Here is a 25,059-nt window from a genome sequence, read left to right on the forward strand (position 1 = left end):
AGCATGGAATTTTCTAGAGAAATTTCCAGATGCTAGATGATCCAGCTGGGGGCCCAGAATAGCTATGTATGTGGTCCAATGCACAATAGTATCTGTACTTAAAACATTTTGTGATTACCTTTCTTTACCTTTATGTATTTTATACATTTATTGTGTGTGCGTGTGCATGTGTGCGCGTGCACATACATGGCACACATGTGGAAATGAAAAGGCAACTGTGGGAGTTAGTTCTCTCCCTCTATCACATGGGTGTCAAGGGATTGGACTCAGTTGGTCAGGCCTGGCAGCAAGGGCCTCTACCATGTGTCATCCAACCTGCCCTTATGTTTTATTATTTAAAGTTTTTTTCCTAGATGACTATGTAGCCTAGACTGGGCTTGAACTTGTGTAGTTATGGATGGGTTTAGACTACTTAAAGAGATTGTGTTTATTACTTTTGTCTGTGGCAGTTGGGAGGGCATGTGCCACACTGTGAAGGTCAGAGGACTACTTGGAGAAGTCAATTCTCTTCTTCTACCACAAGGGTCTTGAGGATTGAACTTGGGCTGTCAAGATGTGGCTATAAGTCCCTTTACCTTCTGAGCCATCTCATGGGTACCCAAAAGTTCTAGAATTTGAAATCTAGAGTGATACCATTTATGAGGCTGGAGAGATGATTCAGCAGTTAAGAGTACTTCCTTTAGCCGAGAATGATGGCTCACAAGCAAATGCAGTCAGATCTTTATGAGTTTGAGGCCAGCCTGGTCTACATAGAGATTCCAGGCCAGCCACAGTTACATAGAGATATCCTGTCTCTAAAACAAAAAACAGATAGTACCTGCTGCTTTAACAGAAAACCTAGGTTTTGTTTGGTTCCCAGCAGCCAACTGGGGACTACAACCTCTGCAAGCCCAGTTCCAGGGGTTCTGGTGCCCTCTCCTGGCCTCCAGGCATTCTGCACGCATGTGGTGCACACTTGTAGGTGAAACTTCCAGGTACACACAACTAAAATATTTTTTAAAATCCTAGAGGCAGAGTGATACCCATTTCTTTAAAGTTAATGAAAATTGGTGGCTGGTGGAGTTGAGAAGGCTAGGCTGATTCCATGACAGGCTTCAAATTGGCGGTTAAGAAGACTAGGCCTAAATCTCTGTTTCCAAAAACTGAGCAGTTCCAGGCAAGTCCAGGCCTCAGAAGCTTCCCTGCACCTGTCCTGAGGCAAGGACAATGGGTCAGCAGCCGTTTCCAGACTTCCTCAGCTACTTACTCAGCAACAGTTTCCATAGAGATGGACCCAACAAGTTAACACAGAGGTCACTTATTCCGGAATTCCCTAATGTGCTTTAAATCAGGTTTGAGAGCTCACTTGGTTGTCTCTCTATCTTGGTAATGGGAGACCCCAGCGTGCTGGACTAATGCAGAATAAAACACTCTTTGCATTTACATACTGCTTGAGAATCGGGTGTCATTCTTTTGTGAATCATGGACCCTTACATTGGGGGACTTGTCCTGGGATTAGCTGGAGACCCCCGACCCGAACAGTGGAACATTACTAATTGGTAAGTCCAAGTGCTTGGCTGCCTTTTGTCCATGTCTGTGTTTCTGTTTTGGGTTTAATCTGGAGGCCAAAAAGGGTAAAGCGGATGTGTATTACGTCACCTGGCCAGGAGCAATGGAGGAGACTCCTGACTCCCTACCAGAAGCAGGAGAACTTGCTAGTTCTCCTCTGGATTCTGAACTGGCTGTGGGCCTGTGGGCCTCCCATGCACAGGGAGGAAGGCTGCCATCTATAAAGTAGGATGGCCTGAGGAGGGGACTCTCCATATCCCCATCGTTGACAGAGGGAAGGACTAGTTTCTGACTCCCCTCACCCTTCTTCCTCTAAAGGAGGGTCAGCCTCAGCCCCCTTCCTGGCTTCCCCTTTCTGCTCCTAAGGAGGATCTCTGTCCCCCCTCCTTATGTTCCTGCTCCTGCCACTGCTGCCCCTGCCCAGCCAGCACAGGCAGAGGGAGGAGCAGCCCCTGACTCTCCTGACTTTCTTGACTCTACTTGGAGTCCACCTCATAGTCTGGCCTGTTGCGCTCATAGGACTGACTCTGTTATGGCCTTACCCCTCTGGGCTACAGGGCCTCCAGATGCTCAGGGGAGACTGTTCTTGACACATGTGTCATTTGTTAGTATTGATCTTTACAATTGGAAGGTGCAGACCCCCCTAATTTTTAGAAAGGCTGTCAGCTCTCACAGCTCCTCTAGACTCAATCATGCTGACTCACCTGGGATGATGGTCAGCAATTGCTCCAGGTCCTCTTCCCCATAGAGGAGAGAGGATCATGGGAGATGCCCGGAAATTGGTTCCTGGAGCAAATGGGCTGCCCACTCAAATTCAAGCTGACATCGATGCAGCCTTTCCTTTGACTCCACCTGACTGGGGTTTTAACACTGCTGAAGATAGGGAGAGGCCCCAGGTCTACCACCAGATTCTGATGGGGTGGGGTGGGGCCTCTGAGAGGCCGCCAGAAGGCCCACAAATTTATCTAAGGTGAGTCAGGTGATACAGGGAAAGAATGAGAGCCCCAGGGAACATCTACTAACACTTTTTGAAGCCTATAGGACTTATACTGCTTTTGACCCAGAAGCCAGAGACAACCAGTCAGCTGTGAACATGGCTTCTATTAACCAAACTGCCCTGACATCCTTGGAAGCTTCAGCCACTGAACAACTTTGCAACCAGCCTCTATTTGCCTTTGAACGGCAAGATTTGGAGAGAGGTTTCAAGGGACAACTGACTTTTGGACCTGCCTCAAGAATTCAAGAACTCACCCATCATCTTTGACAAGCCACTGCATGAGAACTTGGGTGAATACCAGCTTGCCTGACCCCAAATAACTGTGTGACTTAGAGACACTCCAGGAGGCCACACCAGACCTGCTCCAGGAGCTGAGTCAACTTGGCTACCTAGTATCTGCTAATAAGGCCCACCTCTGTCAACTTGAGGTCACCTATCTGGGGTACATATTAAAGGGGGAGTGGCCAACACATGCTCCCAGAAGCAAACCATCCTCAGCATCCCAGTCCCACCATCCTGAAGGCAACTTCTGGAATCTGCCGGGTTCTGTAGAGGTTGGGTGCCAGTATTCCCTGAGATAGCCAAACCATCGTATAAGGCCACCAGCGGCCAAGAAGATAAAATAAAATGGACTCCTGAGATGGACATGTATGGCTTCTAAGACTCTAAGAAGAGCCTTATAGGAGGCTCTGTCCTTGACCGTCCTGGACAGTCACAAACTTTCCACCTGTATGTGGATCAGAGAAAGGGGAAAGCAAACCAGTTGATCACCCATAGTTTGGGACCGTGGAAAAGACCTGTGACTTACTTATGGACTTATGGAAGCTGGACATGGTGGCCCAAGGATGGCCTGTCTGCCTCTGGATCATAGCTGCCACTGCCTTGCTAGTCAAGGATGCTGACAAAATAACCATGGGGCAGGACCTTGTCACTATCGCCCATTCTTTCTTCTTCTCTTTTTTCTTTCTTTCTTTTTTTATTTTACTACACTGTACACTGTAACTGTCTTCAGACACACCAGAAGAAGGCATCAGATCTCATTACAGATGGTTGTGAGCTACCATGTGGCTTCTGGGAATTGAACTCAGGACCTCTGGAAGAGCAGTTGGGGCTCTTAACCACTGAGCCATCTCTCCAGCCCCATTATCCCCCACTCTATTGAGCGAACCTCCCAAGGATCCACCCAGCTGGTGTCTGTTCAACACCAGACTGGTGCACTTTCAGGCTCTGCTTTTGAAGCCCCTCTCACATAAGACATAACCCATCATCTGCCCTAAATCCAGTCACCCTGCTACCTGACCCTTCCTCAGACGGGCAGCATGAGTGCTCTATAGCTCTGGGGAGCATCCAGAACGTCATGCCAGACTTGACTGACATATGCTAGCCAGATGGGGTATGTATCTACTTCACAGATGGGAGTGGCTTCATCCAGAACGGAATCAGGTGTGCAGTGGCGGCGGTAGGGGACATGGACTCTGTTATTTGGGCAACTGCTTTGCCACTGAGAACTTCAGCCCAGAAAGCTGAAATAAAGATTCTAATTCAGGCTTTAAAACTGGCAGAAGGAGCCATGGCTAACATTCACACGACAGCAGATGGGATTATTGACTGCTGAAGGAAAAACCATCAAAAATCAGGCAGGGACGCTTGCTTTATTGGAGGCATTATGGCTTCCTCCATAAGAGGCCATAATTCATTGCCCCAGGCATCAGAAAGGGACATCAGAAATAGCCCAAGGGAACAGGCTAGTTGATAAAACCAAAAGGGAGGCCGCCCAGGCTCCCACTGCCAATATCCTGGTATCCTTGCTCCCCCCTGAGCATCCCTGAGTATACTACGAAGACAAACAGCATCAGGGAAGATGTTGAGGAGTTCGCAGAAGAGACATGATTGCTGACCTCTGAAGGCTGCACCCTCCTACCTAAGGAGTTGGCTGAGCCATTCATCCCTCACATTCATCAAGCTTCACACCTGGCCACCGAAAACTGAAAGAAAGCAAGGGGCAAGGTACAGAATGTTTGACTTGGGACACTGGGTTGGTCAGGTGATCTCACACTGTCCCACCTGCCAGGCTGTGAACCCCGCAGGCCCCATCAAGGAACCAGAACCAGGGGTCAATGGCCAGGGGCTAATTGGGAAAACCAGGAACATACAGATATAAGTATTTGCTAGATTTTACAGATATCTTTTCAGGATGGGTAGAAGCCTACACTAAAAGAAGGAGGCTGCCAGCATAGTGGCAAAGAAGCTTCTGGAAGACATCATACCCAGGTATGGTTTGCCTATCCTGCTTGGGTCTGACAGTGGACTAGCATTCATCTTTCAGGTAACTCAATCTCAAGTACAGGTTCTGGGGAGCAGCTGGAAATTATATTGTGCACACAGACCCCAGAGTTCAGGGCAAGTACAGAAGATAAATTAGACCTTAAAGGAGGTCTTGACCAAATTAACCCATGAAACTGGTAGTGACTGGGCATCTCTCCTACCTTATGCCTTATATAGGACTAGGAATACCCCTTATACTTTAGGTCTCCCACCTTTGAGATCCTATGTGGGAGGACCCCTCCCATGCTGCCTAACGTCCAGTCTGATATCTTAGCTGAATATGGCCAACATAAGATTTTAAAATCCTTGGAAGCCCTCAGTAGGGTCCTGAAGCAACTATTGGCCTGCCATCCCCCAGGTTTATGAGTCTGTTCCTCCCCCTAACGCTCACTGCTTTGAACCAGGTGACGAAGTCTGGGTTAAGAGCCATAACCACAAGACTCTAACCTCTCTGGAAAGGGCCTCACACGGTGAACCTGGCCGTGCCTGTTAAGGTGTTTGGAATCAGGATGTGGATAACCACTCCCACACTAGGCCCACCAGGAGTGATGATCCAGCCGTTGAGGTCCCAGAGGAGAAGTGCAGGCGAACCATCACAAGAACGAAGGAAGGTCACCCTGTACCCTGCCAATCCGGTCCGTGAAACTGTGACTCCAGCACTCCTGATCCTGCTTGTTTGCTGCTTACGCTTGGCTGTGCCAGCCAGTAGCCCCCTTGTTATCTGGGTGTCCCCACGGGGGTAATGCAACGACCTTGCCATCAAGGTCACAGTGACTGGCAAGAAGGGCGATTGGACTCTTCTCTCCCTGGACTCAACACAGAGCTGTTGGTTACCCCAGGGACTGTGCATTGGAAATAAGGTACCCCCAGCCTATTCCTACCTCTGCAACCACACTGTAACCCCTACCGTTGCAGGATACCTGCTGCCTCCAGAGAATACTTGGTGGGATTGTATCTTGGGCTTACTCCATGCATTGATGGCCTGGTTGTAAATACCACTGAGGATTCTTATGTTCTAGTACGGCTTGCACTCAGAGCGACTTGTTACTCTGGGGAGGATGTCTTCAACCAGCTAGTGCTTCCAAACAATCCAGTTAAAACGGCGGCCATGTACCCTGTGTTACTAGGTTCTCTACTTGGCATAGGCTGGCTGGAGCTGCTAGTGTAGGGGCCTCAGAAACATCTCAGGGATTCAAGATTCCCCATTACTGAAAAGGGGGCGGGGCGGTGAGAAGGCTAGGTTGATTCCACGACAGGTTTCAAATTGGCAGTTCAGGAAACTAGGCCTAAACCTTCGTTTCTAAAAACTGGGCAAGTCCAGGCCTCAGAAGTTGCCCTCACCTGGCCTGAGGCAAGGACAGTGGGTCAGCAGGAGTTTCCAGAGACCCCACATTCGGGTAATGTAATCAGCATGGAGATGGACCCAACAAATTAACATAGAGGTCACGGGGTTGGGGATTTAGCTCAGTGGTAGAGCGCTTGCCTAGCAAGCGCAAGGCCCTGGGTTCGGTCCCCAGCTCCGAAAAAAAAAAAAAAAAAAGAAAGAAAAAAGAAAAAACAAAAAACATAGAGGTCACCTACCCTGCAATTCCCTAATGTGTTATAAATCAGGCCTGCGAGCTCACTTGGTTGTCTCTCTGTCTTGGTAATGGGAGACCCCAGCATGCTGGACTAATGCAGAATACAACATCCTGCATTTACATACTGTTTGAGTCCAGGGTAGCATTCTTCTGGGAATCATGCATCCTTACAAGGTGTCTCAACAGTTACGAACACTGGTGTTAAAGTTCTTCCTCCCAGCCCCATGCTCCCAGAAATAGGAATCAGACTCAAAATATATTTACACACTCCTTGGCCACGGAGCTAGGCTCTCCTCTGACAGGATATAACCTAGAATGACCCGTTTGTCCTAGCCTACACTCTGCCACCTGGCTGCTTACCTGTGCTCAGATGCCACGTGTCTGCATTGTCACATCTTCATGGCGAATTTTCCTGCCTCCTTCTCTACCAGAATTCTTTCTCCTTCCTACGTCCCACCTTCTACTTCCTGCCTAAGCCACAGGCTTTTTAATCGATAGGTGATGCATTCATACAAAACACAAGATGTTCTCTCTACAACTTGGTGTTCTCTCAGAGGACCTGTTTTCCATCATCCATATAGTGGTTCCCTAGAACACTCACATGATTCACATACATACATGCAGGCAACACATTTATACACATTTAAAAAAGATATGAAGAAGAATAAGAAAAAGAGAAGAAGAAGGAAGGAGGAGGAAGAGGAGGAAGAGGAGAGGAGGAGGAGGAAGAGGAGAGGAGGAGGAAGAAGAGGAGGAGGAGGAGAACAACTTCTGCTGGAGAGAGTTAGTGGTTAAGAGCATTTGGAAACAGATTCAACTCCCAGCACTCTCATGACAGCTTACAGTGTCTGTCAGTCCGGTTCTAGGCAATCTGAAGCTCTATTCTGACAAGGCACTAGGCACACACATAGTGTACATATATGTAGTCAAGTCACTCGTATACATGAAATAAAATAAAGCAATAAAAGAGAGGCTAGAATAGCTAAATGTGGTTGCCTTTAATCCCAGCACCCAGGAGCCAAAGGCAGGAGAATCTCTGAGTTTGAGGCTAGCCTGGTCTACAGAGCGCATCCCAGGCCAGCTAGGGATACACAGTGCATACCTTGTCTTTTAAAAAGATGGTAAGATAGATAGATAGACAGACAGACAGACAGATAGATAGTGTTGGGGTTCAGGAATTGCCTCACAAACCACAGGGGCACCAATCCCAGTCAGACAGGGATAGCTTATTGAGCATACACCCCAGGGCTGGTTGACTAGGGCCTTGGTCCAGATTTGGGAACTGTACCATGACCCAAAGTTAGGATCCTACAGGGTTTTTAAGCCCAAAATCCACAAACATTTGTGCCAAGTTACTCCACCAATCAGGATTTAGGGATAGGGGATTTCCTTAGGAACATGTCTTTGTTGTACATTTATTCTGTTCCCGATGGTTGGGGTATTCAACTGTGGCAGGGGACTTGCCTTGTATAATATTCATGTCAGAACTTGTCTACCAGGATAGGATTTGTCTTGTCTAACATTCATGTCTTAACTTGCAGGCCAGGATGTCAGTTACCCACTTGTATGCCCCTTTCTGCCAAGCAAGATGTCAGTTCCTAGTCTTGGGAACTCACTTTATTAGAGCACTACTCAAAGTGGAAGTCTTTTTTTTTTTTAAAGATTTATTTATTTATTATATATAAGTACACTGTAGCTGTCTTCAGATACATCAGAAGAGGGCATCTGATCTCTTTACAGATGGTTGAGCCACCATGTGGTTGCTGGGAATTGAACTCATGACCTCTGGAAGAGCAGTCGGGTGCTCTTAACCGCTGAGCCATCTCTCCAGCCCCTCAAAGTGGAAGTCTTATTCTAAATAGTTTGTCTCTCTTATGTTGGTGTCTACCCCAGGGGCAGCTTATAACATTAAACTTATACACAGGTACAGAAAGGGCTGATGGGTGGTTGGTTTGGGTCCAAGCTTATTGTGGGTAACTATTCTACTGACTTCTATCATTCTACATCACAGGCATAACAGGATATGTAATCGATCTTGGCATTAGAAATGTTTCTAGTAACAGCAGAAACATATGACAAAGTTTCTTTATAATGGCAGGCTATCCAGGTGACAGTTACCTTGGCTTTATATTTTACGTAGGCCTTAACAGACAGACAGACAGATAGACAGACAGACAGAGAACTGGAGAGAACTGGAGAATTGTTGATTGAATTTCTTTTCTGAGATAGGGTTTTCTACGTAGCCCTGGCTATCCTGGAACTCGGTATGTAGACCAGGCTGGCTTTTAACTCAAGAGATTCATCTGCATCTACTTCCCAAGTGCACTGGGATTAAAGGTATGTACCACCACCCCTGGCTCCTTGTGTTTAAAACTTATTTATTTTATATATGTGAGTACACTGTTACTGTCTTCAGACACACCAGAAGAGGGCATCAGATCCTATGACAGATGGTTGTAAGCCACCATGTGGTTGCTGGGAATTGAACTCAGGACCTCTGGAAGAGCAGTCAGTGCTCTTAACCGCTGAGCCACGTCTCCGGCCCCCTGTATATAATTTTTATTCCTGGAATTCTACAAGAGATTTTTCATGAGATGATTTAATTTCCAGACTATACAGAAAGCCCCTTTGAGGGCTGGAGTGTTAGAGAGGGCTGAGTTTCAGTGTTAGAGAGCTTGCCTGGAACGTTGGATCCTAGTTTCTATTCTCAGCCACACACACACACACACACACACACACACACACACACACACACACACACACACACACACACGACATCTACTTGTCATATATATTGACCTGTCAGAGGTGTCAAAAGGCAGCCTTCCAGAACCATTATTTGTTTTTGAGCTGTGAGTATATTGAAAAATAAGTATAGTGTTTGTGGGCAATTTGGGTCCAGTGATGCTAACATGTGGTTCCTTCAAGTCTCCCCTTGGGAACACTTTTCACAGCTTTTCTGGTTTAGTTCTTAGCCAAGTTTACCTTGTTATGGTACTGCATAAAGAGACATCTAAGAAGCAGGAGGAAGTGGCCTCTCATTTTGAGGATCTCTGGCACTGGGAGCAGAGAGCGGTGTCAGGGAGCCCATAGCCCTGACTGGTGATATTAGCAGGCAGATTTGAGGTTGAGATGAAGAGAAGAGCCAATATGTCATAACTGGGAGGTCTCTGGGGCTGGAGAGATGGCTTAGCATTTAAGAGCAGCTGTTGGCCTTGCTGAGGACCAAGGTTCTATTCCTAGCATCCACATGATAGCTTCTAACCATTCATAACTCCGGTTCCAGGGAAATCAGTGGCTTTTTCTAACCTCCCTGGCCACCAGGCATGCACACAGTGGGCATACACAACATGCAGACAAAACACTCATACATATAAATACATCAATCTAAAAATATTGGGAGATCTTTGGCTCAGGCTCCCAAGTTCCTCAGTATGCAGCGTTGGTTAGTCTGGAACTCACTATACAGACCAAGAGGGCAGCACACGCTCAGAGATCTGCCCTAGTGCTGGGATAACGATGTACACTACTCTGCCCGGCTTCCCATCCCGTTTGAGACAGGGTCTTTCTATTTGTTGATGGATACTTCACACAACAGGCTGGCCTGTTCACAGGAGTAGCAGTTTATATGCTTGTGCCACCAACCCTGGGATTACATCTGAAGAATCCGACTTGGGTCCTCATGCTTGTGTGGCAAGTCGCACAGAGCCACCTCAGCAGCTTGACGTTTATCTTCTGATGCTCTTGCTCCTGAGGTGCTCTACTATGCCAGCTCTAGCTTTTATTTCTTAAACTTTTTATTGATCCTCTGTGAATTTCACATCATTGCACCCCAATCCTATTCATCTCTCCATCCCTTCATATCTGCCTGCTATCCTTGTAACCTCCCCCTCCCAAAGAAAATAAACAAATAAAAAAGGAATTAAAAAAACCCAAACATATTGTCATGAAAGCTGCAGTGTCATAATGTGTCCCACAGTACACCCTTTTGTCCACACATCTTTTCTTGCAAAGGTTCCTTGCCATGAGTCATTGGTCTGGTTCAAGGCCTTTGACTTCTGCTACACTGTCGGTGCTGGGTCCACACTGGGACTCCTCTTGGATATCCTGTTCTTGCCCTGTGCCATGGAGATCCTGCAGCTTTGCATCTGTAGGACTGGCCCCTTCACAGTTTCCAGCAGTTCATTGGTTAGATGTTGGGGTGGGCCTGGGTGGTAGCTGAATTGCTCAGCCTGCCAGCTCTCCTGTACCCACACAGCAGGTCAAGCTCTCCAGCACTGCTAGCCCACCCAGTGCCACAGCCCATGAGGGGTGGGATCAGCTCTCCCACTCAATGACCTCTCCTGAAAACGCACCAGCCCCGTTCCAGGTGTCGAGGGGCTGGAGGGCATTCCTCTCTTTCCCATAGCACCTCATGGGAGCTAGTGAGGGACAGAGCCAGCTCTCTGCAGTGCTTGGACGTTAAACATGGTGCCAGCATGGGACATTGACACAGACCCCTGCTGCTGCATGGCCACAGGCCCAGACATGGACATCAGTGGTAGCATGGGATGGGACTTCACCATGGCCTCAGGTGGCAGGGCAGGGTATTCCTCTCCACCCCCCAAGTCTCCAGTTCCACGTCTTTGTCGTGTTCCCATCTCTCCAGCATGTAGTAGCAGGCAGGCCTCTCCAACTCTACCTTCTTTTTTTCGGAGCTGGGGACCGAACCCAGGGCCTTGTGCTTCCTAGGTAAGCGCTCTACCACTGAGCTAAATCCCCAGCCCCTGCATCTTCTGCCTGTGAAGTGGAAACTTAAGGGTTCTTTAGAAAGCCAGTTGTGTCAGATGGTGTTTTCCTGAAGTGGACACAGGTGAAAGGCGAAGGCAGACTCTTGAAGGAATGTTTCACTGAAGCAGACACAGGAGAAAGGATGGACTGCTAAAGCAAGCACATGAAAGGACACGTGATGAAAGATTTTTTGCTAATGACAGACATGTATTGGTCCACCTTACATTGCATAGTTGAGCTCCATTTGTCTATACTCCATAGGGAGAAACACACCAAAAAAACTTCTGGTGGCATGCTACAGTTTCTCATCGCTTCCTTGGACTCAGGCTGATTGACAGAATAATGTGAGCTGAGACAAGTTCACATGCTGAGGTAAGACCGGTGGAGGACACATGGTGTTTAGAGGGATATGAAGAAGTCTTGGTGGACAATGGCTATGGCTGAGCTAGGCTTACTTATAGAGCAGCTATACAACACTTGTTTGTCTCATGTCTTCTTTGCTGATCTTCACTTCACTGAGAGAGCTTTTCCTGGCGCTCCTATTGGCTTGGTCCGTCCTGCTCACTCCTGCCAAGGGTGAAGCCTGGCTGTCTCTGCTAGGTAATGCCACTGCTGTTGATTGAGTTTGCTATTCCAACAGTTGGATATAACTGGCCTGCTAAAGCGTTTGTGAGCGAATTGAGCTGCTGAGGCTAACTTATGAACTAAAGTGCCAATTTCCAGACAACACTTTCTACTACCTCTGGTGAGTGATAGGCTACAAGGGAAGTTAAAGTGTTTAAGAACCATCATTAAAAGTAGGTTCTAAAAAATTCAAGTTACATGCCTGTCTACCACTGTGTCCCCTAGAAATTTCTTTTTTCGTTAGTTTTTCGAGACAGTTTTTCTGTGTAACTCTGGCTACTCAGAACTTTCTTTGTAGACCTGGAACTTGCTCTGTAGACCAGGCTGGCCTCCAACTTAGAGATCCACCTGCCTCTGTCTCCTGAGTGCTGGGATTAAAGTCATGCGCTACCATGCCTGGCTTGGACCAATTTTAGAGACTCTGCTTTTCATCTTAACAGGTAGCTCCACATTCATGGCCTGGCTATGAGGACTAAACTAGGGATGGAAAATGCTTGTGGAGCCTTGAGGTCCTCCCTGAGACAAGGGGTGAGGACTGACAACTTAAAAATAGCTCCAGGTGGCTGTGACAGCTTTCTTTTGGTAGCAAAATTGGAGTTCATAAATAATATCGGAAAGGAAAGATTCCAAGGTGTTTTGCAGGGCTGGCCCTGCACTGGGGACCCTTATACCTGGAAACTAAACTAGATAAAGCACGAGGCCTTAGAAGAACAGACTTCTTCCCCTTAGGTCACTAAAGTGCTTTGGAGTGTTTTATTCCCTTAGTAAAGGTCCATGGGATAGAATCTAGAGCTAACACCTAATCATCCTGCCTCGGTTTCCAGGGTGCTAGAGCCATGGCTTCCTGACACCACATCCAGTCCTTTCTTCCTTTTTAAAAACAAACAAACAAACAAACAAACAAACAAAAAACCAAAAAAAAAAAAAAAAAAAACCTTGCTATGAGATGAGGCTTGCCTACAAAGACCTTCCTGTCAGTGCAGGGATGAGAAGCTTGTCCCATGACCCCTGGCATCTTTTTAAGTTTTACACAGGAACATGTAAAGGCCAATTCTCTGTCTTTTTCTTTCTGTTCCCGACCTAGCAACCTTCCACTTCATGATGCATCCGGCATTCATCCCATGAGCATGTGTCCCTGCTCGGTCCAAGGGGTGAAACGAAGGGCAGCCAACCACGGGAGAGCAGAGCTATGGAAAGGGACTTATATTTCCCCAAGGTGAAATCTGTCCCAAGTCACTCAGGAGACAGATGACGTGGAAGGGGGTGGTGTGGCTGGGTGGGATTTCCACCGACGACAGTGCCGTTACGGAACTTCAGAAATTCTAGTTCTTGTCCTCTTGGCATATACCCTTTGGGGAATAGTTTCCTGTGGGTCCGGTAATTTAATAGTTTCCTTACTCCCAAGAGGCTGAAACTGTTTCGATTTTAGAGGTTGAGGATGTCTAAGTTACAGGCAGTAGTAGCAATCTTGTTCAACGCTGCATGTGTCAGTTCTTGTACATAGTAGGTGTTAAGTGTGAGAATGACTCCATGAACGGTGACCTCTTTGACTGTTGTGTGCTTCCCCGACAGGCAGGGAATAAAACCCACTTCTAGACCCTCATAATCTCCACATCCAGTAATTTGGATTTCCAGGCCTCTGCTTTGTTGTGGGCGACCAACCAAAGGCTAAGCGAGCACCTGCTTCTCCAGCTGATCCTAACAGGACACCAGGCTGCCTCGACCCTATAACCTCTCGAGGTTCCTTTTCTAGGCTTACTGGGCGCCAGGAACCTGAGAGTGTCCCTGCAGCAGCCTAAACCAGATTTCGCCCCAGGGGTTTCCAGCGTAGGGATGCGCATCTCCAACTGTCCATCACCTTGATCTGGGCCAGCCTTCTTTGCCCCTTCGTCCTGTGCAGGAGACCCGGGGCTAAGCGAAGTGCCTCACCCGGTACTTATAGGCCTGTGGGTGCGTGTGGGGGTGGGGGGAGCAGGAGCCTGAATCACCGCCGCAGTCTCCCTCTCTTTCTGGCTTCCAGTCCGGGGCCACCTCTGTTTCGCGGCGCCGGCTGGCCAGGCGCAGCGTGCTAGCTCTCTTACACTCCTCTGCGCGCCCCTCTCCCCGGCTTGCGCTTTCGTGGCCGCCGCCCTCACTCTGGCCGGATCCGGGGAAACCTCGCCCCGCCGCCCCTCCCCGTAGAAGCCAGAGCTGCCAGCGCTAGCTCCAGGCTCCCGCGGGAGGGGGCGCGGCAGCCCCCACGGCTCCACCCTCTTCGCGGGGCCGCGGCCATCTGGGGCCCCTGCCAGGCGCGTCCGTTCGGGGCCCGCGCCCAGCTCGTGCGGGAGGACGAGGCACCCCGGAGAAGGGAGCTGTACCGCCGCACCAGGCGGTCCCCTGATAGCGGGCTGCGGAGAGCTGCTCTCCGAGATGCCCCGAGGGGGCGGTGGCTGAAGCGCGTCGCAGAGGACCGGACGCGGGCGCCCTAGTCACCTCGGCGACTCTTTACGAGCCGGAGCTGCAGCTGTAGACGCGGCAGGGCGGGCTGGCGAGGGCGCTGAGGTCCGTGCTCCCCGCGTCCGTATCAACCGCCCGCTGCGGACTTGCTACCTCCCGCCTTCCCCGCACCAGCCCCCCGCGAGCTGGCAGGAGGAAATTGCGCGCGGCCCCTTTAAATTTACCCAGGAGCCCTTAAAGGAGCCCCAGGGGCCCCAGACAGGAATCCCCACCCCGGTCCAGCCCGCGCTGCCTAGCGAGCAGCTAGCCGTCCGTGCGGCCGGCTGCCGGTGAATGCGCCCCGCGCCCGGGGGCCCCGCGCACCGAGCGCCCCGCGTGCGCCGCCGCTGGCTCCGCGGCCCCGCGCCCCGCCGTCCCGGGGCCCCCGCTCCGCAGCACAGCGCATGGAGCCCGGCGGGGACCACCGGAGCCGGAGCGGCGGCGGCAGGGGCGGCCCCGGGCCCGCAGTGGCCTCGGCACGGGGCCGACGGCTGCCGCCCACGGCGGCGAGTAGTGGCACAGAGCCCGAGGAGGACGACGGCGGTAAGATCTGGGGCCGACGGCCCGGGGTGGGGGCCCCGGCGTGGGGGAGGGGAGGGCTGCGGCTCCGGGCCCCTCTCGGCCGCCGAACAAAGCGGGGGACGAGCGCAGGGCGGCTCGGGGCGCCACCTGGTGGGCGCAGAGAGCAGCTACAAGGCCCATGGGGCGCTCCCCGCCCGTGGCGGGGTCTGCCCGCCGGGCTGGGGCGGATCCCTACTCCTTAAAGGGCCCCGCGGCGCCCGTTTTTGGGGGACCAGCGACGTGGGAGTCGAGGCATTGGAACTTGCGGCTTCCGCCCTTTCTCTTTCACATTCCCAAGTGGTTTTTCTTTTAAAGGCTGCCTAGTCCCTCTGTCCCTCTTTGAGGCTTTCCCCAGAGTAGCATAGCTCTGAATTCCGCTGTTCTCGGGTATGCCGTCCCTTTCTGCGTGGCCTTGCTGGAGACGGGAACTCTTCCCTTTACGGTTACGCTACGAGAAACAAAGCGCAGCCTGCGTCCTGCCCCCCCCCCCGTCTGTTATCCCCCACATCGGGAAGGTCTTAAGTAAGGGATGGGTTCGCACACGAAGGTGGATGCCCCCTCCTGCCTGTGCGTTGTCGCGTTTCAGAATTTATTTTGGCCCCAGTTTGTCAGCTGTACCAAGACCCGCCGGTCCTAGTTGGCCCTTAAAACCAACTGCTTTTTTGTCTCCCTACTGAAAGGTTCATTCCCTTTAGATCAGTGGAGGTTCTGTCCTGACCAGGGAGGCTGTTCTCTACTCTCTGAGCTCCCTTCCCTATAAGCCCCCTACCCCCCCTTATTTTTAAATATCAGCTCCTCCTTTTCTTTCTTTCTTTCTTTTTTTCCCCTTTCTGCTCTTAAAGGGCTAGTCTGTCTTAGACTTACAAGCCCCTGCACTGGAAGGTTGCAGTAGGATGCTAGATGTTCAGTGTGTTTGCAGACAAAGGCCCATAGGCCCAGAGAGCGGACTGACCTACCAAAGGTCACTGAGCAAGGCATCAGTGAAGCCAAATCTTGAATCTAATGTTCTTTCTATACCTCTGCTTAAAAAAAAGTAATGGAAGCAAAACAAACAAACAAACAAACAAACAAACAAACCAAAAACCAAAACCCACCACTACCACCACCACCAGACAACTCCATACAGGGGTGAGAGCTGTTTGTCTGACCCTTGGGATTCTGTACTGAGAGAAGGACCAAAATCTGCTTAGTTTGTGGCCAGGAGACCATTTTTCTAAGTAAAAAGTGGCTAGCCAGCACTGCAGCGAGGGCTCTGGGTGTCTTTAACAAAGTGAAGGAACACTAGTGGGTTGGTGAGGCCCCAGGAGTGCACACACCTTTGGGATGATGGCTGGTCAGTAACCACATCCCTGCAAGCACAAATGAGATTAATGCTGAGAAAGACTTATTGGGTGTGATGACCAGCCAGGAGTCACTCAGTGGCTCTGGGGAAGTCCTGGTCTGAACAGCTCCTTTCCCTGGAGGTGTTGACAGATGTGTCTTAGGTGTCCCTCCAGTGGAAGACCTGACAGTTGACACCCCATCCCTAAACTGCTACTTACAGGATGGCAGATTTGGGAAGAGGGAGAGAGGGGCCTCAGGTGGGTGGGTGTTGTACACAGATGTGGGTGCAGACAAACACCCCCTATTGTTCCACTCTCCCGACTGCCGGCTGGAACTGCCTGGCCTGCTGAGCTTCTGGCTTTATCCCTCCTTATTTCTCTGTAGTTGGCATCCTCCCTGGCCTTCACCTTGGTTTTAAAGACTTCAGCAAGCTAGCCTAGTACCCACATCCCTTTGTTCTCCCTCGCCGGGTCCCTGCTCTCTGTATGGGTGTTCTGACCTTCTACCCACTTCCCCTTTCATTGCTCTTGCCATCCCTCTCTAGTCCTGAACTCTCCCGCCCCTTCTCATGCTTCCAAATCAGAGCCTTAGGTCTTTCTGTGGAAATCGGAGATTGAGAACCTGTCTCCCTTTTCCCTTCTTCAGGACAAGCTCTTCAGCTGGAAGGGGGTGCCTTGGGGTCCTGGGGGAGTACCCCCCTACCCTCCTCCAGGGCCAGGGGACCAGCATCTTCAGGCAGGAAATACTCAGATCATTGTGAGGCTCGCGCCTCACGACCTGGAAAGAGTCGAATCCCTGGCAGGGATCACCGGCGCTATTACCACGACCACTGGCGGCTGGAGTACCTGATGGACTTCATCCCCTCCCGGCACGGCATGGTGTGTATGGTGTGTGGCAGCTCCCTGGCCACCCTCAAGCTCAGCACCATCAAGAGGCACATCCGCCAGAAACACCCCTACTCCCTCCATTGGAGCCCCAGGGAGAAGGAAGTCATCAGCAACAGTTGGGACGCCCACCTGGGGCTGGGGGCCCGTGGTGAGGCTGAGAGCCTGGGGGCCCGGGGGGCTGAGGAGGAGGAAGAGGAAGAAGATGAAGAGGAGGAGGAGGGGGCCAACCTTCAAGCTTGCCCACCCAAGGGCTCAGGTAATACAGAATATGGAGAGGCAGGGGCTTGTGTGTAATGGGGCTCTGGGAGGGGGCAGCTTTTCTGCCTTTTTTTTTTTTTTTTAAGCAAGTCTTTGCTTCTTTGGGTGGAGTCTATTTACTGCCCTTCCTGTTGAGAGTAGGGAGGGATAGTGGGGTGGGGGTAGTTTCTAGCATCACTGAGGCCTAGACACTGTAGTTGAAGGAGCAAGAGTAGTTATAGGGGTGGGAGGGTCAGGTTGAGGGAAGGGCTGTGAGTTGGTGAGGGAAGTGGGGTGTGGTGTGGTGTTGGAGCAGTGAAGCCCAGGGAAGGGGCTGAAATCTGGGTTTAATGAGGCTGGGTGGGACTAGAGTGAGTGAACAGGAGGGTTAGGGAGAGGGGTTCAGATAAAGGGAGTGGATGTGATGGTATATGCTTGTCATCCTAGAACCAGGAAACTGGAGGCAGGAGCATCGTTAGTTAGATAAGCATTGGCAACATAGGGCCTTTGAACCCTGCCTAGGCTGTGTGAGTTTCTGTCTAATTAAAACAGAACAGAAGAAGATGTAAGAGGAGAAGAAAAGACAGGCAAAGGTCAGCCATGGGACCCGAGTCAGAGTTGAGTGAGAAAGAGGCTGTGTGTGGAGCACCTACCTGGCTGTGGTGGGGGACTCCCCAGAGGGCCAGAGACTCAGTTGCTTCCCTCCAACCCTTTCAGGCAAAGCCCCAGCTGGTGGGGGCTGCCGGCGCCAGCGGCGAGGGGTTCGAGGGGGCCCAGTAGCACCTCGGCGCCGACGCCTCGCAGCCTCCCGAAGGGCTGGGGGCAGCAGGGGGCTGGGGGCCCGGCGCCTGGAACGGAGGCTGAAGGAGTCACTGCAGAACTGGTTCCGGGCTGAGTGTCTCATGGACTACGACCCACGGGGGAATCGGCTGGTGTGCATGGCCTGCGGCCGGGCACTGCCCAGCCTGCACTTGGACGACATCCGTGCTCACGTGCTGGAGGTGCACCCCAGCTCCCTAGGGCTCAGTGGCCCCCAGCGCAGTGCCCTGCTGCAGGCCTGGGGTGACCAGCCTGAAGCTCTGTCCGAGCTCACCCCGCCCTCACCAGGTGCGAGGCTGTCCCAGGGCTGAGATCCCTTCAATATTAGGGCGGCAGCATGGGAGCTGAAAAGAAAATTGGGGGGGCAGGGATTTTTGGTTGAGGGCTGCAGGCCTATTTTCCCTTTACACACAGACATTCAACTCACCCATCTCTCTCTGGCTAGTGCCGGCTAGCTTGGGGCTGGGGTGAGGAGCAAGGATGGAACCCTCTTGTGTGGGTAAGGCCAACCCAGCCAGAAGGCTGAGCCCTTCTCCTTCACCCCTTCCCCAACAGACGATGACCTCGTCCCCCAGGACCTGACCAGAAAGAGCCGGGACTCCGCCCCCGCTGCTGGAGCCCCCTCCTCTCAGGATCTCAGCCCCCCAGACGTAAAGGAAGAGGCTGGCTGGGTGCCTGAGAGGCCCGGGCCGGCGGAGGAGGAGGCCGAGGAGGGCGAGGGCGAGGGCGAGAGGGCGGGCATCCCGGGCCGGCCTCGGAGGGGCCGAGACCATCGCCGCCACTACCAGGAGCGCTGGCGGCTGGAGTACCTCATGGAGCTGGACGGCTGCCGGCGCGGCCTGGTGTGCATGGTGTGCGGGGGCGCGCTGGCCTCGCTCAAGATGAGCACCATCAAGCGACACATCCGCCAGCGCCACCCGGGGTCCAACAGCCTCAGCGGGCCAGTCAAAGCCCTCATCGCCCAGGAGTGGAGCGAAAAGGCCGCACACCTGCTGGGCCTGGGGCTTCCCAGGCCGGAGTCACCCAGCGGCCCTGTCGCCCCCAGCACAGCCTCAGCCTCTGAGGAGGGGGGAGGGGCAGAGGAGGCGGAGCCAGAGGAGGAGTGGTGGGGTGAGCCTGTGGAAGGCCAGAGCAACTGGCAAGGGAGAGGGCAGGGCTCGGAGGGAAGGGTGGCGAGAATGGAAGGCTGTAGAGAGCTGGGAGGATGGGTCAGGAGGAGCAATGGAGAACAGGGACAGGGACTGGGCTTGATTCTTGCCACTCGCTCCAAGGCAGCCCTTTGTTCTTCTCTAGGCGACGCGCCGCTGTCCCCTGGAGCTCCGTCGGAGCGACCCGCCGAGGAAGAGGACGAAGATGACAGCCAGGAGCCCCGGGGGCTGCCCTTTCCGCCGCCGCCACTGCCGCCACCGCCACCTCCGCCGCCGCCGCGAAGCCGGGAGCAGCGACGCAACTACCAGCCGCGCTGGCGGGGCGAGTACTTGATGGACTACGACGGCAGCCGGCGCGGGCTGGTGTGCATGGTGTGTGGGGGCGCGCTGGCCACGCTCAAGGTGAGCACCATCAAGCGACACATTCTGCAGGTGCATCCCTTCTCCATGGACTTCACCCCGGAGGAGCGCCAGACCATTTTGGAGGCTTACGAGGAGGCAGCGCTTCGTTGTTACGGCCACGAGGGCTTCGGGCCACCCGCCCCGGCGCCACGAGATAGCGGCGCGGATCTCAAGCCTGGCGCGGTGTGTCGCGCGTAGTAGTCACCCTGCGCTGGCCTGGCCTTTGGGCTGAGAGACCCTGATGTCAGGTTCTGGGACCCTTACCTCCCCGCTGGCCGGGCTAGGCCGGGGCCGGGGGTGGGTATGCGATGGCGCCGCAGCAGTCCTTCGGTGACACTGCTGTGCCCCCTAGTACTTGGCCTCCAGTGCGCAGTGGCCCGGGGATCCCGGCGCTCTTTGTGCGATGCTCCGCGCTTCCCGAAAAGCCAAAGCGCCTCCCCAGTGTTCGCAGCGAGCGCTCTCGGCTGTCCCCGAGGGCGCAGTGCTGCCAGACCCGGATGGGGGCGCAGTCAGTCAGTATTAGGGTAGAAGGCGGGCCGCAGGGAAACCAGGAAGGACGCGCTGGCCGCGCGACCTGGCCAGTGACCCAGTTCTATGCGGCCTCACGCCAGCGGGCGAGGCTCTCGCCTTCCAGGCTGTGGGGTCCAATAGGTATTCTTGGCCTCTTAGAGGCCCAGGCGGTGGGACTGAGGCTCAGCAGGGGGCGGGGCGCGGGGCGCGGGCGGAATGGTGGGGCCCAGTCTGCTGCGCCAGCTTCCCTGGCTGGCCCAGGGGACAGCGCACCCATCCTGGGCCACTGCCACGCCTGCAGGACCAGGGGCATAAAGGGATTAGCACTTTTTCTTTAGGCCCTCCTGCTCAGAGGGCTTCTGTTACTCGGTGAAAGCAGCGGGAGTATTCTTGGTCCAGTGCCAGTACTGTTCCACTCCAGGGCACTGGGGCGGTTGGTTTCTATTGCTGCCCCCTCTGAACGTGAATTGTCCTGGGTGGACACACTACCGGTTCTCAGCTCCTAGGGCACGGGCCTCTTCCTCCCGTGCTCTTACCTGAAACAGCGCCAGGCCCCGTGGTGCCAAAAGGGCCCCTCAATCTCCCAGGCAGGTCCGAGAGGGATATGTAGATTTCATTCTCCCGTGGAGAACAGGTGGTCCGAAGATCAGGCCCTTTTTTGCTCTTTGTATTTTATTTTGAAACTGTATTTAATGCTTTTTATATGAAGGGGGTAGGGGAACTGGCCCAATCACCCTTATGTGCAAATGTCTTATTTATTATGCGTGTATCAGAGATAAGCTGTGAGGTGGTGGAGGAAGAACTGAGATGGGAGTGTGGTGAGGGGATTGGGAGTATACTAGATAGCTCCATGTTCCCCTGGCCTTTTGTCTCCAGGTCCAGTGTCTGCTCTTTACAAAGGGAAGTCACTGCAGGCACTGTGCCCTCCTTTTAAAATCGGGTGTGGTGGTCAGGGCGTGGGACCTGGGTTCTGGAACCAGTGCAGCCTTTGTGGTGAGAAAACAAGAAAAGAAATCCCTTCTCACCCTCCAGAGCAAGAGCTCAAGGTTCAAGTGCCTCAGGCCCAGTTCCCTAGATCGAGAGATGGATTTTATACCACGGATTTTATAGCATTTTTTTATAATTCAAAATTGTCAGTGGGAAGGGATCCTGGAGCTCACAAACTGATCCCTTTCAAATCTCCCAGCTCAGTGAGCTTTACACTATATTGCACTGCTTCTAATCTGGCAAGTTACCAAGATTTCTTTACCTATTAGTCCTGTCAAAAGTGTGCGTTGGGCACTGTAGGCCCACAGCACTTGTGACTCCTGAGGACAGCAAAGTTCTGTACTTCCTGGGAATGAGGACGCAGGTGGCTTCCAGCAGTGCAGGCTTGCCCGTCAGAACTCCAGGTGGGGCCCACCTTCCCTGCCGCTGAGGTTTCCCCAGCAGAATTAGGTTGCTTATCTGTGCTTGTTTTGAGGCCATCGACCATCAGGTATTCTGGAACGGCTGCTGGCTCAGTGAAATTACAGTTTCAGCCAGCAGGGTTTTGGAGACAGTATTACAATCTTAAGAACGGAGGTTATGTATGGATTGTGCCAGGCTGTGCACTTACCCTTTTGCTTTCCATCGTGCATGTTCTTAAGCTGAGAATGATTATTCTCTCCCACCTCTACATAAATTGGAGCTGCTGTCGTTGCTAGAGCTCACTGCAGAAGTTCCAGTTAGCTGGGGCAGAAGATTTTGGCAGTTTCCAGGCATCTGAGACACTTGATAGAGACACATTCTTGGGCCCACCTGATTACTACATTCTGATAGGTCCTTCCCATACTGTCGAAGCTCCCCAGGTAGTTGTCAAGTACCTCTGCAGTGACTCTGCCATGACCACCTATGGCCTCAAGGGGCTGGTGGCTCTCCTCCCTCCAATTCTGACACGAACAGGTGAAGTTCCTTCATTGTTTTGTTAATGATATGCTTGCTATTATGGCCCATATGTAAATGTTACTCTGGATACATATTTATATGCCATGTTACTTAGTGACACTATTCAAACATTTGTATGTGTATTTGTGAAGTTGTTTGCATCAGTCATAAAGCCCCCCGCCCCCCATGAGGTATGTTGAATAAAATCTAGAAGTCCAGCCCTATGAGTCACAGCCAACTTAGTTTGGGGGTAGAGCAAGTCAGAGGAGTTCTGGTGTCAGATTAGACAGCTATGACCAGCTCAGTTTCAGCTTTGGTTGCCCATGGTTTACAGGCAGCTTCCCAGGCAGGTGAGAGTGGGAACCAGAGCCTCTCACCCCGTCACTTCTGAGGTTGTCCTTTACAGGGCCTCTCCGTTTTAGAAACCAAGCCATGCAGTGTGTGCTCAGTGCCATGGGAATCCTTGCAATCTTGGGAGTTCCTTACAACGTTCCTGGAATGAGGGTGGGAGTGAGTGAGCCTTTGCTCTCACTTCACCCAAACTGTACAGAGAATAAAGTTGCAGACTGATGAGACAGTCACTGTGTTTTTTATTTATAATTAATACATCGATTTGCAGTTTTACAGGGACCAGAGAGCTCCTCGGTACTACCGTATTTTATGTTGCACGCACAGACACGCACACAATATCATTAGTAGTTTCTCATCTCTACACTTTTCTTTAAAAAAAAAAAAAAACTCATGTGACACAGAAATCTTTCCCATTACTTTAACACAGCAGCAACAGAGAAAAGAGCAAGGTGTGGAGGCTTCCAGTGCAGAATGGGGTCCCTGGTTGGGAGACCCCAAAGACCATCGGTGTATTTACTTTCTGGGAGGGCAGAGGATGGTGATGGAGTGTTGTCTACAGTGGAAACCAAGGATTCAAAATGTACAGGGGCAAAGAAACTTAAGAAAATGGAGTAAGGCATTCTATCTATGGAAATCTGTAAGTCATTTCCCAAAAGGATTGGGAAGAGGACCCATTCCTAATTTTACAGTCAGAACTTTGGGACCATTGAACACCTTGAAGTCCCCAGCTCCTACTTCCTTACAATAGGGCAGAGCTGAGAACTGAAGGAATCTTGGATGCCAGTTTTCAAGCTGACTGGGTTTCCATGCTGAAGGGGAGATGCAAGGTCTCGGATAGAAACTAAGACCCCTGGACACCCCACGGATGCCACTGTAAGCTCAGTTGTCTTAGCAGTATCACCTGGGCTTGCTTGGCCACCCACAACCTAAAACTTCTGGAAAGCCCTCTCCAGAGAGCACTGTGGATCATGGTAGGAACTATTTCATCACTATGTTTGAGAATGGAGATCCTTTCAGATTGCACTGACTCCAAGCAGCTGCATGCCATGCTTCTAGAAATGTACCTCCTCTATCAGCCACGGCCTCTGGACTACAACAGACACATGACTGGCAGGCAGTGGGGCTCAGTGGTCCTCAGGCTAAAGCACTGCACAGCACAGGTGGAAGCAGCAGGGAAGACAGAGAAGGAAGGCTTTTCATGTCCTTGTACCTCATTACCCACAGACTGAGATAGGATTACAATAACTCAAGGCGGAGAGCCCACATGCAGATTATTTTTCTTTAACAAGTTTATAGCAGTGTACAGCAGTTACAGACATTTACTTCATAATAAGAAAAGTACAACCATATTTATTAAACTTGAGGTAAGGTGGGCAGGGAAAAGAGGGAAAAGCACATTCTGGAATGATTTCTCAAACCAACACTCACACTGGTATCCCAGACCAATGGCTTGGGCACTGCCCTCCCAGCTGGCAGAGCCCTTCCTTCCCTAGGAAGAGCAGCAGAGGGTGGCTGCTGCTGCCCTCCCTCTGACTGCTCCCCCCACTGTCCCCTTACCCCTGGCACTTCTCAGGTGGCATTCTGGGAATAGGGAATCACCTCTCGCCTGTAAGTTCTTTCATTAAGGACGAAGAGGAGCAGGAAGAGTAGCTGCTTATGTGTAAGGCAGGAGGGTGGGACTGAAGAAATCCCACTCTTGCCCCAGACTATTTACTCATAAGTTAATCATTATTTCCTGACTTAAAAATAAGGGCACAATTATAAATGGGAGCTGTAACAGTCCTTGAAACTGGAGAGAGGACCTAGACACGTTTTTCTTTTCCTTTAGAGTACACGTAAAGCCCCACAACCACTATGGTCTGATTAATTCTATCAATCTGATTCAATCCTTATTCTTTAGGGTTCTAAGAGATCAGTTCTTTTTTTCAGTCTAACACATCTTGTGCTTGGTACTGAGGGTAAAGGGAGAGGATGGGAGAGAACACCAAATTAAAAAGAACAAACAACTTGGAACCAAACTCTAGCTGACACTGAGCAAGTTCCTTCATAGTACAAGTGACGATGTTATAACTATTAAATGGCGTTTTAGTAACTGTTGCACTTCTGGCTTCCATGTGTTTATTCTGCCTTTTTTTTGGCGATTCCAGGAAGCTTTGCTTGGATCCTATTGAGGAAAGAAAAAGAAAACTGAAAATATTTGTTTTAAATATACATTTGTTCTGAAGTCAGGTAGGGCTCAGCTGTTGGGAACAAGCCTGAGGGAGGGTCCCGCCACACTGCCCTTACTGCAGAGCCTGATCCTGTTTCACTACAGGGATCCCTGCCCCTTCCCTGGGAGCTAGGAAGAATCCAAAAGTATTGGGGTCTTGGTATGGCAGCGTGAGAGCCCACTTCTTTAGCACTGTGAAGTGCAAGAAAAGGAATGACAAGTTGGCAAGACGAGATGTGGGAAAAGGACATGGCTAGTTGCTTCATGGTTCTCTACAAGGTCTGGCAAGAGGACATCAGAGTTGTCCTTTACTCTGGTGAAGTGGTCATTTGAACCTTCAGTGATGTCAAAGCTGCTCTCCATAGCTGCAGCATCTCACAGAGGACTA

General features: G+C 51.5%; 2 protein-coding genes across 7 annotated transcripts in view; one reads left to right on the top strand and one right to left on the bottom strand.

The window, feature by feature from the left end:
* Positions 1-14,560: 14,560 nt before the first annotated feature.
* On the top strand, positions 14,561-22,692 carry Zfta (zinc finger translocation associated). Of its 2 annotated transcripts, NM_001401804.1 has the most exons (5): positions 14,561-14,862; positions 16,849-17,346; positions 18,045-18,434; positions 18,702-19,256; positions 19,440-22,692. In NM_001401804.1, the coding sequence occupies exons 1-5, from the start codon at positions 14,724-14,726 to the stop codon at positions 19,892-19,894; spliced, it is 2,037 nt and encodes a 678-aa protein (NP_001388733.1). In that variant the 5' UTR covers positions 14,561-14,723; the 3' UTR covers positions 19,895-22,692. The 2 variants fall into 2 exon arrangements, with proteins under 2 accessions (NP_001388733.1, NP_001388734.1); NM_001401805.1 differs by lacking the exons at positions 18,045-18,434; positions 18,702-19,256.
* Positions 22,679-25,059, bottom strand: part of Rtn3 (reticulon 3) — a 56,807-nt gene continuing 54,426 nt past the window's right edge. For 3 of the 5 annotated variants that reach the window (XM_063271575.1, XM_006230649.5, XM_006230650.5), the window contains one exon: positions 22,685-24,626. In XM_063271575.1, the coding sequence (XP_063127645.1) occupies positions 24,581-24,626 (46 nt within the window). In that variant the 3' untranslated portion in view covers positions 22,685-24,580. Of the gene's footprint in view, positions 24,627-25,059 lie in introns of all 5 variants that reach the window. The other 2 variants (NM_001009953.3, NM_080909.3) reach the window with 1 other exon arrangement.

This window comes from Rattus norvegicus, chromosome 1 (genome assembly GCF_036323735.1).
Source record: "Rattus norvegicus strain BN/NHsdMcwi chromosome 1, GRCr8, whole genome shotgun sequence".
Classification (NCBI taxonomy): Eukaryota; Metazoa; Chordata; class Mammalia; order Rodentia; family Muridae; genus Rattus; species Rattus norvegicus.

What these genes read in the sequence shown, in the direction of transcription:
- Zfta (NM_001401804.1), top strand. Translation starts at nt 14,724, where the DNA reads ATGGAGCCCGGCGGGGACCACCGGAGCCGGAGCGGCGGCGGCAGGGGC. An exon ending in GCCCGAGGAGGACGACGGCG is followed by an intron (nt 14,863 to 16,848) that starts GTAAGATCTGGG and finishes TCCCTTCTTCAG; the next exon opens with GACAAGCTCTTCAGCTGGAA. An exon ending in TTGCCCACCCAAGGGCTCAG is followed by an intron (nt 17,347 to 18,044) that starts GTAATACAGAAT and finishes CAACCCTTTCAG; the next exon opens with GCAAAGCCCCAGCTGGTGGG.